Below are 17,443 nucleotides of genomic sequence, written 5' to 3'. Positions count from 1 at the left end.
ATGCTGTCCACATCCCTCCTGAAGTGCGGCTCCCAGAACTGGACGCAGCGCTCCAGCTGCGGCCTGACCAGTGCCGCATAGAGGGGGAGGATCACCTCCTTGGTCCTGCTTGAAATGCATCTGTGGATGCACGACAAGGTACAGTTGGCCTTCCTAGCCGCCTCCCCACACTGCCGAGCCATGTTCATCTTGGAGTCAATAATGACTCCAAGATCCTTTTCCACCTCCGTGCTGACAAAAGGGGAGTTCCCCAGCCTGTAGTATGGTGCCGGTTGTTTCTCCCCAGGTGCATCACCTTGCACCTGTCTGTGTTGAACCCCATCCTGTTCTCCTCCACCCATCCTTGTAACCTGTCAAGGTCTGACTGTAGCCTGTTGCTCCCTTCTATCGTGCCCGCATCCCCCCACATCTTGGTGTCATCAGCAAATTTGAACAGGGTGCTTTGCACCCCCTCATCCAAATCACTGATGAAGATGTTGAACAGGACGGGCCCGAGGACCGAGCCCTGCGGGACCCCACTGCCCACGTCCTTCCAGGCCGAGAAGGACCCATCCACTACCACCCTCTGGGTGTGGCTCTCTAGCCAGTTGGCGACCCATTGGACTGTGTGGGTGTCTACGCCACAGTCCCCCAGTTTCCTAATGAGAACGGGGTGAGAGACAGTGTCGAAAGCCTTCCGGAAGTCCAGGAAGACTATATCCACTGCTACCCCTGCATCCAATGATTTAGTGACCTGATCGTAGAAGGCCACCAGGTTGGTCTGACATGACCTGCCGCTGATGAACCCGTGCTGGTTGCCCCTGAGCATGCATTTCCCTGCCGGCCCCTCCTGGATGTGTGCCAGAATAATTTTCTCGAACAGCTTGCCCAGGATCAAGGTAAGACTGACTGGCCTATAGTTTCCCACCCCCAATACGCCCCCCTGACCCTGTGCATGGCTTGGAAGGAACAATTTGGGGGAAAAGAGGAGATGTTAGTTTTAAGACTCCAAGGGGCTTGTAGGGGCACACACGTGTATCACATCCACACCAGCGCATTGCCTGACTACACAAAGACTAGAAATCCCCGTTGGATGGCACCTGGAGCACTTTAGTTTAAACAGATGAAGGATTCGGTTCCTCGTACTTACTCTGTCTCCTGGTGGCCCATTTGAGCCAGGTGGGCCATCAGCTCCTGTTAAACCCTGAGAAGGGATAAAAAGAAGGGATGAGACAAGGAAGCAAAGCACTTTGAGAACCCACCCCAGCCCGTCATGATTACAAAGGAGCTTTATGGGGTTAGGCATAGGCAGCCAAACCCTAGGAAATCCAGGTCACTTTGCCCTAAATCAGATATCAGAGAAGGAACTGGAAGTGTGTGAAGTTTTTCTACTCATGTGGCATATTAATTAAATACACCATAGCAGTGACCAGCTCACTAGAGCTAACATGTAGGGCAAAGCAAGTTTCAACAGGTGCCCGTGTAAGTCTGTATACTTCCTCACTACCCACCGAACCCATGCAGGTACCTGGTTTGCACATGCACGGTTCACACGCACGGTGGATGTATATGACTGTCAGCAAATGCACCTTTTATACCCAGTTTTGAACGCTTGTTACCCATAGGGGTTTTCCCTTAAATTGTATGATTCTATAACAACCGGTTCTTAAAAAATAAAGTGTTTTGTCTAATTTATCACTTAAGTAAATGACCAAAGCCCATATGGCTGTTAAAAAGATTCCATCAATTAGTCATTTTAAAATAGTTACTGCACTGATCGTTATGCCTGCGACTTGGAACAGGAAGTTTAAAAATACATTGTGAAAATGTTAAAAAAATGTTAAGAAAAAAAAATTCAGTCGTCATCTATTTGTTGCCTGCAGCCCATAAATTTCCAGCCTCTCTCACTTAATCCCGAGGCTCAGTTTAATTTGAAAAGGTTGTCTTGTAAGGTCTCATTCTGCAAAGACTTCTCCCGTTGAGTGATCTTAGCTTTGATTTCGGTGGCAAGATGTTGAACTGTTCCCCATAATCAACTGTGATTGTACACCTTCCTTTTCTCTTGTAGTATCTACAGCTACACACACACACACACATACACACTATATATATAGTTTTAATCTTTACTATATATATAGTAATAAAAAGATTCTTATAACACTTTTTAGATAAATAAGCTTGCATTTGAGAATATCTTCACTGTGTTTGCAGCCCAAACACTGAAACCCTGCACAGGTCAGATAATTTACTCTTGCTTGGCTAGAATTTCTTTTAGCAGGGAGATGAAAGCAGACACAGCCTCTTTCAAGCCGGTTTCACTTCCAGGGCTGTACCCTGCCGGAGCAGTACAATGTTACAGAGTCTGGGTCAATGGATGTAGAGCTGGATGTCACCAGCTTAGATGTTTGCCGGCAGGCAGCAACTAGGCAGCGACTCTGGAAGCTGCAGATCTCTGCATGAACCTAGTCCGTCCTCACAAGAAGGGTAAATATATGATAGTTAAAAGGCAGAGACAATGCACAGTGAGCAGAAGGATGGTAAGGAATAATGCTGCATTGCAGTGCATCCATGGATGACTGTTCAGTCTGTTATTACATCAACACTACTAGATATAATACAAGTGCCTTGTTTTTGGTAGCATGGTTACAACAGCCTGGCCTTATTTGTCCTGAAAGCCAGGAGTGCACACACACTAAACCATGGAAAACAGAGGGATTCAAAAATATGAATTTGGGCTAAATTCCTGCATTCGGAAAGAACTTAGCTTGCTGACCAAGCCTGAACCGTTTAATGTTTTGTTTCCCCATTTTTGGTTCAGAAAATATGCAACTCTTTCTTCACTTGATTAAACAACACTCCTGTCAGAGATTTTAGTAACTTGTTTTTTTCTGTCCTGGAAAGTCACAGACATCCAACAAAATCCTTAAAGGACTGAATACGCTTAGTCTGAAGCTTGAGAATCTGGATCAACTGGTAACAGAGCCTGAAAGAAACCCGAAATCTTGTCAATTTGTCCCTTGATTTAGCCGGGTACAAAGAACGCAAGCAAAGGCAGACTCAGTTGCCAGCACAAAAAACACCTGACGATGCAAATGTTTTACCTGTCTCAAATCATCTGAAACTATAACGAGAGGCAACGGCTCTCTGGACAGAGTTCCCATGAAGATGAAGTGCTGGTCTTGTGATCCAAACAGGTCACAGACAGCTCGGTCCTATGGTGCACCAGCGATGCTGTAGGTTTTGACATAATGCTGCATGAAATAACATGTTGCAAACCCCAACAATAATTCAGATTTGCTGACAGTCCAGTTGTCTTTTCAGATTTCTCCTGGCGTACAAGACTCTGATTCAGTTCAGTACCCACATTTGCTGCTCCAGTAGATTTAGTGCAAGTTGACAAGCTGCCTTGGAAAAATGCCCATGCCAACAGAAAGTGCTTGAAGAATCCAGGAGAATAAGCTGAAATACTCACATCCACTCCAGGAAGGCCAGGTAACCCAGCATCTCCACGCTTTCCAGGCTTCCCTGGTGCACCTTTAGGTCCCTAAACCAGATAACAGACAATGACTGTTAATATAATTACCAACACATGCCCTGATGTAAGTGAGACAGTGATAAGATCCTTTCTTAAAATATTAATGTCATGCCCTGTGACACAGGAGACTTTCTGCTAAATAAATTAGATTTCATAATTCATCTACATGCAAATCCCATACACGCTCATACACTTTGGAGCATCTCCCTGTGAACCTGCTTATTCCTGATTTTAACTCTGTTCTCCTTGGCCTTCGTCTCAAACCATCTGCTCTCCTAGCTACGAGGACGCTTCTTCTCAGGTTCAGTGCTGACGACAAGCTGTCGTTCCCCCTTAGCCTGCTCGCTAAACATGTGTAGGAGTTCTCCTACAGACTGAGAGGGAGAAAGTGCTGCTGATGACTCTTATTGCTGGAAAATGAGTGATTCACAAGCATTATTTCCTTGCGGCAGATTTACAAGAGAAAATAAGACAGTTGATGCTGCGTAAATACTTACTGTTGGGCCAGGCAAGCCAGGTGGGCCAGGTTCTCCCTAAGGGAATGAGAAAAGACATCAATATTAGCACTCAGATCTCTCTCCATCCCTGTATCTTTGCAGCCACCATTTGCATAGGCAGCAGCAGACTCAAATCTCTCCCCAGCCTCGTGCTGAGAATTGCCGTCATTTGGACTGAAGTGCCCATTACAGGGACATCCAGGTGCTTATGATGCACTGAAACTGCTGACCCCACCACACTGTAGAAGGGATCAGAGCCCTTCAAAATCTGCCATGCTTGCACTAGCAGATTTAGCAAAACCCAAATGCTATGTACCGGCTTCTCCAGGTACATCCATCGATTCTGAAGGCTGGTCCAGGAGCGTGGGTGATCCCAGACCCAGAGATTTTTTGCAGACGGAGCAGGGAAGAAGCTGTCTGGCTGCTCAAGCTTGTGCATATTTCTCTGCTGACTTAGCTAAATGCAAAGTGAAACGCTGAGGCGCAGCCCGAGGGCTTGTGACACTCCCCAGAGGACTTGAGACAATAAACCATTGATCAGGTTACATGTGTGAAGAAGCGTTCAAAGGCTCTAGCGTTAGGATTCAATTTTCAAGGGAAGACGGACAGAAAACTGATTTCCATCCCATTCAGTTGCAAAAATCAGGGCCAAAGCCAAACGAGTTTCCAGATAGGGCTTTCCATCTCCCCTTTGCACCCTATTGGTGACACATCTCTGGCAGGCCAGTTTCAACTCAGACCATGAAAATAATGGGACAAAGGCAGTGAAAAACACTTTCAACTGGTTGACTAGAGCTAAGTCCTTGCAACAAAGGAGCCACTTCCACTGGGGTTATTCCTGCCTGCTCCCAGCCACTGGGATGCTGCACATATTTGGCCCAAGGCAAAACAGTAGGAAGGAACATGTGCAATTTGTACTTTATCTTCATTTCCTGAAAGATGTGATCATCTTCTGTTACAGAACGACTAGAAGGGCAAAGTGCGGTCTAATGGTCTGAGTGCTTTGGAAGGATCATTTTCTTATTAAATAATGAAAGCAAGCATATAACTGGGTTACTCAAGCACATTCAAGATGCCTCAGATCTGTCTGAGTTGGGCCCTAGGAGAGGCCGCACCAATGGCCATAATGGACCTTTTCTCCTCCTATGACCCTGCTGCCATGGTTTGGGGTCTAAAGCTGGAGGCACCTCCAGTCACATCCCCTCTGGCGCAGGGCACCCAGCACAAAGGGCAGAAAAGGGAGGCATTAGCTTCTTGGAGCATAACACGACCCGGAGAGTTTCTCTTATGTGAGCAGAATATTGAAGACAGAGGAATATTAATCATTTTTCCCTGTGCCTCAAACCCTAGTGATGCCTACCTGCAGGAAACTGCAAACATCACTTCAAGGATTTACCTGCAAGACCACCTCTCAATGCGCAGGAGTGAAGCCACGAGCCATCCTCCTTCAGATTTTAACAACTATGCAAGCAATTCATTTGAGAGTGCTCTTGGCTGACGATGCAACGACTGAACTCTAGGCAAAGAAACTTCCAAGGGCAAAAGGATATCTGGGAAGGGAAACAGAGCCAGGATACTAGAAAGAAGTGTAATTTAATACTAATCTTTTGTTAATTATGTTTGCTGGGGAGGCCCGAGGTGCAAAATGTCTTAGCAGGAGGAAGATGTGAAGGGAGAGATTGTCCAAGTGGGCCTCACAGTAGGGAGCTATGAAGGCACAAGCTAACGTGGAAGTCTGTATAATCGCTCTATAGTTCCTGAATTAGCAACTGGAAAGCCCATGCAACCCCCACGGCCCCACCTTTGGTCCGACTGCCTCCAGTGAGAGCACAGGGATTTGCATCTTGCAGTGATGGAGAGCAGGCACAGGCTGGACAGGCAGCAAACAGAGGGCATCTTTGTGCTCATGCTTGCTGAAGCAATCCCACTGCAGTACTTTGCCCACAAACCTGCCATAAATAGACATCGTTTTCCAAGCTGGGAAAGCTCTTTGCTAACAAAAATGAAGGGAGCAGTTCTGTTGAGACGGCTGGTTTGGAATAGCAGTTATGAATGGCAATAAGTAGGTTTAGCCTCTTCCCCCCAGACATTGCCATCTCTGTGCCCCTTCCTCAAAGGCGTCAGCGATACCCAGACTTGGCAGTAAGGCTACAAGCTTAGAGAAAGCCACTGTCCTGGGCCTCAACTGAACCAAGGACTTTGCAGGGGTACCGGGGTTTGTGGTACCAAAGTCTAGTCAGAATTGGAGCCTGGTATTTTATTTTACCCCTCTACTAGCAGATCACCGTCAGCATCGGTAGTGAATCAGAAGCAACTGCCGTCAGCAACAGCATAATTGTCTCCAGTGTTATGTGAGAGGGAAGCCAGTTTACTTATTCTCAGCAAGACTGTATTAAGGGGAAAAAAACTGCTTTTAGAAAACTGACAATAGTTTCTTTAACATTACACGCCTGGAGCTAATGCAAAGGAAGTCTTAGGTAGCTGGTTTAATTCACGACACACCCCGTCTATTCTAGGGAGCTGAGCAATTACCTCGTTACGGAGCATGGAACATGCAGTATTTTAAAAGGTATAATTATCGGAGACTTCAATGGGACTGAAAGGTATAGCACCTCCTGAAAGGCAAAAGTGAAACAAGGAGCTCTTGGCAATGGCACAGCTAGCGTTGGGTTCATCTGAGGCTTGGGCACGGTTGGCTTGAATAATTCAGTTGTGTATTATGTACCGCTCCCTGTGTAGGGCCTACATGAAGGTAGCTGCTGTACATTTTTGCAGCATGCATCCAGCCGCAGAGGCTGTTGTGAGATTTTGCTGTTTCTTTAACCGCCCCCTCTAAACAGAACCTGGCTGGGATGATTTGGAGAAATAATAGGAAGGAAAACAAAAAAAAAACCCCCCAAATGAATCCACAGAGAAAGTGCAATATTTTAAAATGATCAAGAATAGTTTTGATCGTGTGTGTTTTTTGAAATCTCACTGGTATAGAGTAAAATAGCAATTTTGTTCTTCGCAGTGTTAGACTTCACACCGCTACTCTTCGTTTAAGGCACCATCTTCAACAGGACCCTCGGTTTTCAGTGCTGTAAAAGGGCACAGCGATGTGGGGCTGCACGCACCATAAATGCCTTCTAAGAGCGCTGCGGCAGGAAAAAGGCTGCTCTTTCCGCAGAAGGCCATGCCACTGCACTGCACACCAATCACAGGAGGCTCAAGGCAAATCCAGGGGAATCATCATGATAAGAGGTGCTAGCAAAATCGGATGCTGAAGGACGGAGGAGCATCTCCCATTTAGGACTCTAGGAAAGGATGGTTTCCTTTTTGGTCTTGCTACATCCTTCATTTGCATGCTTCATTTAGCTCATATGCAGCTAAATGAAGCATATGAGATACATCCTGCATTCTTCACATGGTAAACGCTCTCAAACTTTACACACGCCAGCCCTGGACCAGGACTACAGGGTTTGGGTTCTCAGACTTGATTCAGACTAGAGCTACCCGTGTTCAGGCCCCAACGACCAGACTCTGATACCTCGTAAGTAGCATAAAGAGGCACTTAGTTATCTCAGTGCTTAAGGTCAATCCTATTCCATGCTGCTCGAGTCCCTGGATGATCCCTGGTGCATCTTCTTTTCTGATATGCCTTCACCTGAGCCTTAAGACTGAGTCACAATAAACACTACAGACCCATCCACCCACTTTTTTGTGTGAATGGTTTTTCAGGGACTCTAGTGAGGTGATATTAGGCATCTATGTGCAATCCTAAGAAAGTACCACTTCAATGCCTGCTAGGTGGAAGAGGCTAGGACTCGAGAACAGAGGCCCCCAGAAGAGCACATCCTCTGAAGACATGGGGCTCAGTTTCTGGAAGCAAACACCATGTGTATGGCATGGGGAAAAAAAATATTTTCTTTCCTTTTTCTTTCTGGGTGAGAAAAACTGACATCACACCCTACACTGCTATCTAAACAATCCTTGCACATCAGTAGGAGCATCTTGGCTGCATTATGATCTTTGGATTATTAAAATACAGTTTGACGCCAATTCCTATGTCAGTGGGAATTTGTTCAATAAATCCCCTAGCAATTGTGACACAGGCATTGCCCCCCTGGATCATACCAGTCCCTCACTTGGCTCACAATCCTGTTGCTGGCAGCTGGCAGAAGTAACTGCTGCTGAGGAAAGTTCAAGAAATCCCATAAAAGCTCTTATAAGACAAGCGGGGAGAAGTGCCTGAAACTAGCTAGAATTTAATGCAGCCTGAAGCATGGAGGTCTCAACGCCTCCCAGGATTCGTTGTCTTCCTTTAATCACTCTGGCTGTTCTCCTTAGATAAAGCCAATCCTTCCCTGAATACCCCTTATCTACAATACCTTGTGACAATACCTTGTGGCAATGAGTTCCACAGGTTAAATCGGGCGTCATGCAAGTGCTTCCTTTGCCCTCTATCACTTTAAATTGCATCCCCTTACTTTTATATTCCCCAAAGGCAGATAGGAATTCCTGATCTTCCTCCTCTAAACCATCCACCGTTGCAAAAGTAGAATAAACATATTGAATAAAATGATTTTCTTTCATCTAGGAACATGGGTAGGGGACGGGCTGCAGAAACAGAGAGGTTTTTATATAAGTTCAGTCTTGCAAAATGCTTATACACATGTACAGTCGTAGACACAAAACCTCCTTGTTCACCCTTTACCTTGAGGAGAACAAGTCTAGCTTTTTGGCCTTTTCAGCTGAAACCAAATTAGCTCCCTGGGACAAGCAGAAGTTTGCAAGTCTGCCTAAAGGGCTGAGCAGATCATGGAGTTAGGCACAAACAGCATGAATGAACGTAATCTGGCTGATAGGATCTGAAATATCCAGTTTTCTTGAAACGGTTTGATCCACTGCAGTAGGATGGAAAGCAAAAATACTGTCTTTATCCAGTGGCTACAAATAGCCAAGGTGTTTCATCTCAGTGGAAACATCAACTGACAACAGTAGGACAAGGTTTCCTTGTGCACTACAGCCTGCAGCAGCCGAGCTGCTGCCCCAGCAGCCATGGGGAAAGGTCAATAATAAGGAATTTTACCCCAAAAATATAGTCTATAGACTTTCCTGTGTTTTCCTATGACTAAAGAAACATACATTTCCATAGGAACTGATGGGCCAGATCGTGATCTCCATCACACCGACGTAAACCTGGAGTAACTTTACTGAAGCCTGGGCTGTAACACCGGTAGGATGCAGTCTAGTCCTATGTATTGAATTCTGTTTTCCAGAGGGTGTCTTAGAGACCCAGGGGGGTCTGCAATATTTGAAACAAAATACACAACATGCTATGCATGCAACAACACCGTTCAGTGTACTGCACGCTGCACTAAACCCACCGCTGTCCTCCAGCCTTCAAACTATGTCCCACCCAGGCGCCAGAGAGGAGCTAAAAGAGGTTTGGAAAGTTCAGAAAGCCTCCTTGTTGTATGCACCATGAAATCTTAGATGGCACTGAGGGCTTGGACCTGCAAGGTACTGGAAGCTATCTCCAGGTACTCAGCACCTGAGTCTCCTGCAGGATAGTGCACTTTGCCTCTTTGCACATGGCAGATGGGCTGTTTTTTGGCTGGAGCTTCTGTCTGGAAGGCTGGAGAAGTAGAAGAACTCCTCCATGAAAATGAGTCCTCCCCTTGCTCCACCTCCGCTCCGCTCCCCTCCCCCAGATGTGGATGCCCCCTGCCGTACAACACTCACATCGATGCCGTCCTTGCCAGGTGATCCAGGGAGTCCTTTTGGTCCAGGAGGGCCTCGTGGTCCTGCTCTCTGGGAGAGTCGGGGGAAAGAGAGAGATTTTGCATTAGAAGAGCCCAGCAGAGCAGGTTGGAGATCAGGGAAAGTAAGAGCTCAGGATAGGATTTTTCAAGCCTTGCACATTAAAAATCTGAGCACATCTTCCACACATATGGGACACCCAGCCCATCTCCTCTGGATAGGAGCAAGTCTACTGAACTGAAAAGCTTACAGCAATTTTATTTGCTCTTGAACCCATGTCAGTTTGGAAACAGGCAGGGTCCCTCGAGGAACTTGGTTTGATAGGGTCTGGCTTCCTAAGTCCCAAACCCAGCTTGCACTGGAGACACAGAAGAAAAAGGCATGCCTACCCGTGCTAGAATAGCGTGCGTACACATGGGCATGTACTCAGCGTTCAAAGTGAGCCCCTTTCTACGGGGGACCAGTTAGAGAGAGAGCTTGCAGGGACAGTGTGCAGAAAAGCAGAGTTAAACAAACCACTCTTGGGTAGTTTCTTCTCTAAGCCGGACAGAAGTTTGGCTTTTTGGAGCAGGGGTGGGGGAAGAGGGGCTCTACAAACGCCTGCTCTGTGGAAATGACTCCCAAGAGTAACCTGCCATCCAGCTTCAGGGAACAAAGGTTCATTGTGGAGCCAGTTCTGCTCCCACCAGATGAGGGTCGGCTCCAAATTCCTGAGCCAGGCTGCAAAAATTCCTTCGTGAATGCAATACAAAAACCCACATGGAAAGGTTTTCCCGCGTGATACGTTAGAGAATTAATGCCACGATCAGGGCGCTTGCTATGAATGCACATAGTTTCAAATAAGGATTCAATGTGCTTTTCCTAAAGATGCTTTAAAAATAGACCAACTAAGGGAAAGAGGGGAAAAAAAATCTCTGAATAAGATGAAGAGCGAGATGACACGAGATTTTTCGTTTAGTGAGCAACATGATACTGTAAAGTAAAGCAAAACTGCTTTCTTTAGGTCAACACTGTCTTTTGTCTGGGAGGTTTTCTTTGCAGTGATACAACTGGGAGGATGGCTCCTGTAGCGACATTTCAAAAGTAGCAGGGTCTGTTTCCTGGAGCATGTATTCAATGCCTGCCAATGTGAATGCAAACACTGTTTCTCCAACTGCGAGGCACCTACAGACAGAAATGCCCAAGCGGTACCCTGTCTTAGTTTTAGACACAAACTTTAATAAGATGTGCAGTAGGATGTGCAGTGCACTTCACCCTGCAGCTCTGTAATACTCTTGCTTCTTGATGCAATGCTCACTGCAGTGGCTGGTGGTTTTGGCCATTAGATGTAAAAGAAAATTCTTACCTGAGCTGAGGATGTGGCTAATAGCTGAAAAAGAAAGAGCAGCCCCAGAGCTGAGAATCCAGCCATGGTCTCCAGGCTCTGTCCCTTCGTAGCTCCTAAACCCTTTCTCTTCTCTTGGTTTCAACGGCTCCTTCCTTCACGTCCCGGATCTCAGCTCCCAAATGAGTCCCCTCTGCCTCCAGATAAACCCGAGTCTCCAGCTGGAGGGGGCAGAGCTCGGAAACACAGGCAGGCGAGAGGGGCTGAGCTCAGAGGGAAGGAGAGAGGGAGAGAAACCAGGTTGCAGGCAGAGGAGGTGGGGAAAGGAGAGGGGCCAAACTGCAGAGTGGCAGGCAGTCATGAAAGGAGGAGCACAGCCTCCTGCCAGGAGCCAAGAGGGAGGAGACCCTTTGAACCAGGAGAGGACTGGACTTGCCCCAGCCCACGTGGCAAACACCTAAGGAGGTAAAATGAAGATCCCTCTTCTCGGGATACGTAGACATCCATTTGGTCTGGTCTGGACCAGATGCAAGTTGTTTGCGATCCACTGGAGAAATGAAGGGCAGCAGAAATGAAGATTTACTCAACACCTGTGGCTCTTTGATTTCCTGAGAAAAATGTATGGGCCCCTGTAAAGGGGCAATAGCACAGGTCCTTACTTCACTCAGTGCTTTCTTACATATTTAGCATCTTTATTTTTACTTGGAGCCTCAAAAGAGCATCTGGTTGGTTGTGTGGAGGTGTGCTACACCTGGGGCTGAAAGGAGAGCCGCCACAGCAAAGACCAAGGAAAAGCCTTAAAAAGGAAAAAGAAAACTCCAGACCTGCCTTTGACCTATGTTTGCAACAGGGGCATGACACGGAGACAACAGATCTTAGGCCCTCCATGACACTAGCATATGAACAATGGTCCTACATGCTTTCCTGTGTTTGCTAAGGAAGATGATTTTCATCCAAAGAGGAGGACTGCTGGGAAGAGGTGGAAGCAGAGAATATCCACGAGGAAGAGAAAAGTGTTGGGACCAGGGGAGCGGTGCAGCTCATTTTGATGCAACTGTATCATTGCCTATTTCTCTTTTTTCCACTGGAGACTCCTTCGACACGGAGAGGATAGTCCCACTGCAGGATGGACAAGACTTCCCACCTCACTGGCCCGTCTTCTGTGTCTACTACACATCGCTGGAAGAAAGCACAGGCAAGGGAGCTGGTGGGGCAGGAGAAGGAGAGATGCAAAGTTCTGCCAGAACAGAGACCGTCTCGCAAAGCAGAGAAAGCAAATGCACCACTTAGCGGTAGCTTCCTAATGCAGACATTTGCTCTGTTAATCCAAGAGAGAGAAGGGGGCAGACAGGAAGCTAGCCGGACGTTTCTCTCTACCTGGCACAGCCAGGTGAGGTGCTCAGTATTAGGAGGGGCAGGGAACGGCAGGTCTCTGCTTCTCGTCCCAAGAAGGGATGTCTGGAAAGAAAAACAGAAACCAAAAATGTGCTTCCTTGTCTTGTCAAGCCATAACTCTACCGGGGACCCAAAAGCAACAGGAGCAGTCCCTCCAGCCATCCTGGCATGCGTTTGGAGTAAGATGCACAATTCGGGGAGCTGCCAAGCTGCAACAGTCCAGTGTAGTTCATAGCATGATCTTGAGGTGATGAGGCCTCTTTGCTGGGCAGCTCCAAGCGCTCTGCCATGCCCCCATGCTGCGAGGTGCTGGAGCTGGAGGCTCGAGGTGCTGGCATGGACAATACACTCTTGCGACCGTGGAGCGAATCCACATGGAGCTAATTTGCCTCTGAGCACTGCTAGCACCAGTGCAAGACCAGAGAAAGGCGTGCAAAGTGCTGCTGTCAGACCCCTGCTCTTCCCACTCTGCAGGCCGTAAAGGGGAGGCAGAGCATTGCAGGATGCACGTGCCCGAGCGTGCCAGAAGGGCTGCTCACATGGAAAGCAGCGTTCACTGCACATTACCATAAAATACCAGATCGGCACCAGAAATGGAAGCTCCTGCCTATCTGTCGCACAGGCGTGGGCACCCCAACCCACCCCGCATTGGGAACAGATACTGCCGCACCTCCACAGTGCGGGCAGTAGGAAACATTTCAAACAGGCGCAAAAGAGGAACCCCTCCATTTCGCACAGGGGTATGTCATGGCTTAAACTGGCAGTGGAAGCTTCCAGGTGGGTCCCAATGGGTAGATGAAGTTTCACCTGCAACGACACACCGTGCTGCTGACTTATCCGCTTATCTTCACCTTCATCCTCCCCACAGCATCCAACACTGTTCAGCAACTCCCAGGTTTCGCCCCCCGACACACACCCAGAGCAGGTCTTACCCTTGGACTCAGTTCCTTCCCTCTTGCACACTAGGCCCTGGAGCCCTTTCACCCAAGTGCACCTGCCACCCCATGGGCCAACTCCCTCCTTGCCTCCACCCTGGCAGCCCACCCGTGCTACCTCCATTGACAGGTACAGCAGTAGAGCACCTTCCCTTGGGTTCCTCCCTTACTTCAGGGATATAGGATACTTGTACGCTCAGGCACGTGATTGGGTTTATCCAAACCTGGGGGATGGGGATGAGAAGCCCAGGTGGCTCCATGTCGAGCAGGAAGAACAAGGTAGAGATTTACTGGAATGCGGCGGCAGAGAAAGGGAGTGGGAAGGAGACGGGACTGGCTGAGGGCTGGGTGTGCGCATGGACAGTGCAGAAGCAGAAGGGCCTGTGGCCACACTAGACGCACGCTTCTTCCAAACCGGGGACAGAACCCAAAATACTCGAGGCTCAGGGTATATCAAACACATTACATTAGCAAGCCTCCTCTCCCTTGCCGGATGATTCACTACTGCAGCTCCTATCAGCGATTCCTTTCACTCAGCACAGCAGAGGCCTGTAAAGACTTACAAAGTGCCCAGCTTGGCAATGACTGTAGAACATATTGTATTTATCATTTTATTTTGGGATTTTATTTTTGGATAAAGTTTATTCCCTCCCCATTTTCTTCTTTAATAAAAAAGAAAAAAAAAAAAATCACGCACACACTTCTGTTAAAAGAAAATGCTGTGGGAGGTTTCTCTGTCAAAAACTAGTATGAGATTATGCAATTAAAGACCATTTTAATACATATGCAAATGGAGCCAATTTCAGTTCATCTGTGCCACAAATGCTAGCATTTCTTAACTTTCAGTGCTCGACTTTGCAATGGAAATACCATTTTGGCAGGGGGGGTTGTGTGTGCAACGTATGCTGTGCCCTCTCTTGGAGTAGCTGGAGAAATGATTGTACCCAGATACGGCTAAGCCCCGCAGGCACAAGTGGCAGCATCTTTCCAGCTAGTTCTTGTAACAAGGACATATAAGTTACTAGATCACAGTAATCTTACTAGATCACTCTTCACAGCCCTCCAGTACTAGAGGCAATGCACATTCCCATGCTGTAGGCATGGAGCAGAGGCACAGGGAACAGGCAGCCTCCTCAAAAGAGCTAGTGGCTGTCTAGGAATTTCATCCCGATCCCACCAAATCCCTGTCCAGTTCCTGAGATGGAAGGCAATCTTCTCTCCCTTCCCAATATAGCAGGAGAGAAAATTCCCCATTGTCTCAGCCAGCAGTCTGGATAGAAAATTACCTCCGTAATACATGCACGCTCGTTTTGTAACTTGAATTTGCCACAGTTACTATCCTGGAGAAGGCCACCAATACATGTTGTAGGTTTGGGGTAGGTAAGTAGAAATGGAGAAGGTAGGGTGGGTGCACACAGGTGAGAAAGCAAGCTAGGAAAACAGTGGGTTCAGAAGCCAGAATTAATTTTAGAAGGCAGCAGATTAGCAGAAAGAACAAAGCACCTGGATAACTCCCACCAAAGGGGACATTAAGTGGAAAAGCTTGTCTTCAAAATGTTCTTGCAAATGAGTGCCTTTCAGGAGGCATCCTTTAAAACATCAACAAATGAAACTGGAAATCGGTTTGCAAAGTCGTACTTTAATATGCACTGTTAAACACAACAATAGAGTCCACTGAACAGCTATTAACACTAAAAATATCCTCTGCAAACCCATTCAAAGACTTGACAGTTGAAATCCTAAACCTGAACATAACAGACGATTATTTTTGCTCCAGACCAAAGCTTCCATTGAGATCGCCTTTAAAACACATCGCCATACTGGATACGTGAAGTGTGCCAAGTATTCATAAGGGAAAATTTCATCCCTCAAATAAAAAAAAACCAAACCACAACTACAAATATGTACAAAAAGCAATGATAAAAAGCATTTGACCTTTACAAAAGTGTTTTCACTAAATTCCCTCCGTATTTACAACTAGTTTTATTCTTTTTGGATCATTAACATCTTTTTTTTTTTTCTCCTTACTAGAGAAAAGCACACTTTGAAAATGTATTCGTTAAGACCTTTATCCAACATGGCACTTAAAAGCTCTGAGGAGGCCCACTGATTGCAATGAAGTCTACTCATGTGCTCAAAATTACACACGTGTTTAAGTGTCATGCTGGCTCAGACCCCACAAGTTGAGAAGGCAAATCACGGATCAAATTCCCAACAAGATAAAGCTTCTTAAGAGCAGTAGCACAGATCGCCACATTGTGCAACTCCGTCTTCGTGCCAGCTGGATGACTGAGCCAAGCAGTAGCGGTGCTCGACAGAAACCATACGGCATTAAGAAAAAACAACCCCCCCACAAAGCAAAACTATAAATACTGAAGCCATTTAAACGAACATCAAAGCCCAGTCTTTTCAGATGCAGGAATTTTTCTTCTCTGCTCTGCATGACAGATCCCCGACCAAAAATAACTTAATGCTTTGTGCAAGAGAAAATGCTAAATTGTACATTACTCTTTTGAACTGGCTGATTCTATACAGGGCACAGATGATTAATGGTAGGTGATATCAGTGTAAATGCAAGTAGCAGGTGGCAAGAAATGAGAATAGAAATTTTTCACCACCTGGAAGGGGCAGGAGAGGGGACACTTGTTCTGTTTCCTAGCTGACAAGCAAGTGTTACGGTCGTTACCAGCATCCACTATAGGTAGACCTACCAAAAAGAGATTGAAGTCAATGTTATCAAAGCTGAAGGAACTAAAGTCGGTAGAAAAATGTACCTGAGAAACCAGTTTGATTTATTAGCAAGGCTGTGAAAAAAGGATGGCAAAAATATTAGTTTCTGTATTTTAACATGGGGACAGAGGAGCTTACAACTAGGGGAAAAAAAAAAAACAGCATCTGTGAGTCTCAGGTCTCTGAAAGAGAAGGCTTAGGCAGCTGGATGCTTCCTAAAAGGAAGCGGGGGGAGGGGAGGGGGAAGGAAATATATATATATTCCCTATCCCCTTCCTTTTAAGGTTGCTTGATATATATATCTACCTATACAGAGAGAGTAAGATATCTATCTCTATATAGATATATCTATATCTATATATCTATCTATATATCTATCTCTATATATCAAGTAAACCCTGATATAGCTCTCGCTCGCATCTCCGGTCTGGGCGAGTCCTGCCAGGACCTACAGAAATGCAAATACATGATACCCCTGCACTTATGCTGGAAAGAACAGCCCCCTGCTTGAAGGTGAACACTGGCTGCTGGTTGCAATTGAATTAGCGGTCTTATTCCCTGCAAAAAACTTGCCTGCCCACTGGTATATTATTTGTTCTTTCATACACACATTAAGCTCATCACCCACGCCCCATTTCACGTGCAAACACCAGCAGAACAGAGTCCTGTGCCAGGCTTCAAATAGGACGCTTGAGACCACTGCACATCTTTACCAGCAGCTCCACAGAGCCTCGCCAAGGTGACCAGGGCCTCGCATCAGACTCTTCCAGGGGACCAACCAGCAAACTCTGCATTGATGCAACCACTTCCAATGTGGCAAAGAGAAGTTGCTTGGTATAAAACATATCCAGCAAAGTGGCTTACACCAGATGTGTCTGTATCCCAACCATTTTAATTCATTAATCCGTGACTTCTGACCTAGAGATTAGAAGAGGAAACACTTTTTGTTTTCTTCTTTAAAAAATAAAGAACATACTGGAAAAGCAGCAAAGAGCAGACTTGAATGAAGCCTGCCTGGAACATCACATACCAATGTGACGGCGGGTGGCGAGAGGCTCTCCCTGGGAAGCAGATTTTTCCTGGTGAGGATAACCAGTGGCTAGTTCTCAGCTAAGTCATTATAGTAGTTAAAAAAAGAGTGAGGGGGCAGGGGGGCTGGGTTTGTTCTAGACAAAAAAAGATGTGTTCTTCCATTGGTCTTTGGTGCACGAGTCACCCACCTTGCTCCTGGTGTTTAGGATGCCAGTGGCTCTTCCTCCACTTGCCCTGGTGCCCTTGCAATATTTGGGTTGCTCCATCACAT

The 17,443-nt window shown here is 46.6% G+C and overlaps 2 protein-coding genes across 2 annotated transcripts in view; both read right to left on the bottom strand.

Moving 5' to 3' along the window:
- COL9A3 (collagen type IX alpha 3 chain) overlaps positions 1 to 11,330 on the bottom strand; it is a 55,518-nt gene extending 44,188 nt beyond the window's left edge. Inside the window, exons 1-5 of the mRNA XM_006021628.3 lie at positions 11,102 to 11,330; positions 9,739 to 9,807; positions 4,012 to 4,047; positions 3,452 to 3,523; positions 1,130 to 1,183 (exon numbers count right to left, since the gene is read on the bottom strand). Of these exons, the coding sequence (XP_006021690.1) occupies positions 1,130 to 1,183; positions 3,452 to 3,523; positions 4,012 to 4,047; positions 9,739 to 9,807; positions 11,102 to 11,167 (297 nt within the window). The 5' untranslated portion in view covers positions 11,168 to 11,330. The remainder of the gene's footprint in view (positions 1 to 1,129; positions 1,184 to 3,451; positions 3,524 to 4,011; positions 4,048 to 9,738; positions 9,808 to 11,101) is intronic.
- Positions 11,331 to 14,987: 3,657 nt separating this feature from the next.
- OGFR (opioid growth factor receptor) overlaps positions 14,988 to 17,443 on the bottom strand; it is a 15,049-nt gene continuing 12,593 nt past the window's right edge. Inside the window, exon 10 of the mRNA XM_025201655.1 lies at positions 14,988 to 15,059. Within this exon, the coding sequence (XP_025057440.1) occupies positions 14,988 to 15,059 (72 nt within the window). The remainder of the gene's footprint in view (positions 15,060 to 17,443) is intronic.

The sequence above is a fragment of the Alligator sinensis genome, unplaced genomic scaffold (genome assembly GCF_000455745.1).
Source record: "Alligator sinensis unplaced genomic scaffold, ASM45574v1 scaffold752_1, whole genome shotgun sequence".
Lineage (NCBI taxonomy): Eukaryota > Metazoa > Chordata > Crocodylia > Alligatoridae > Alligator > Alligator sinensis.
This window is presented reverse-complemented; position numbering and strand designations above follow the sequence as displayed.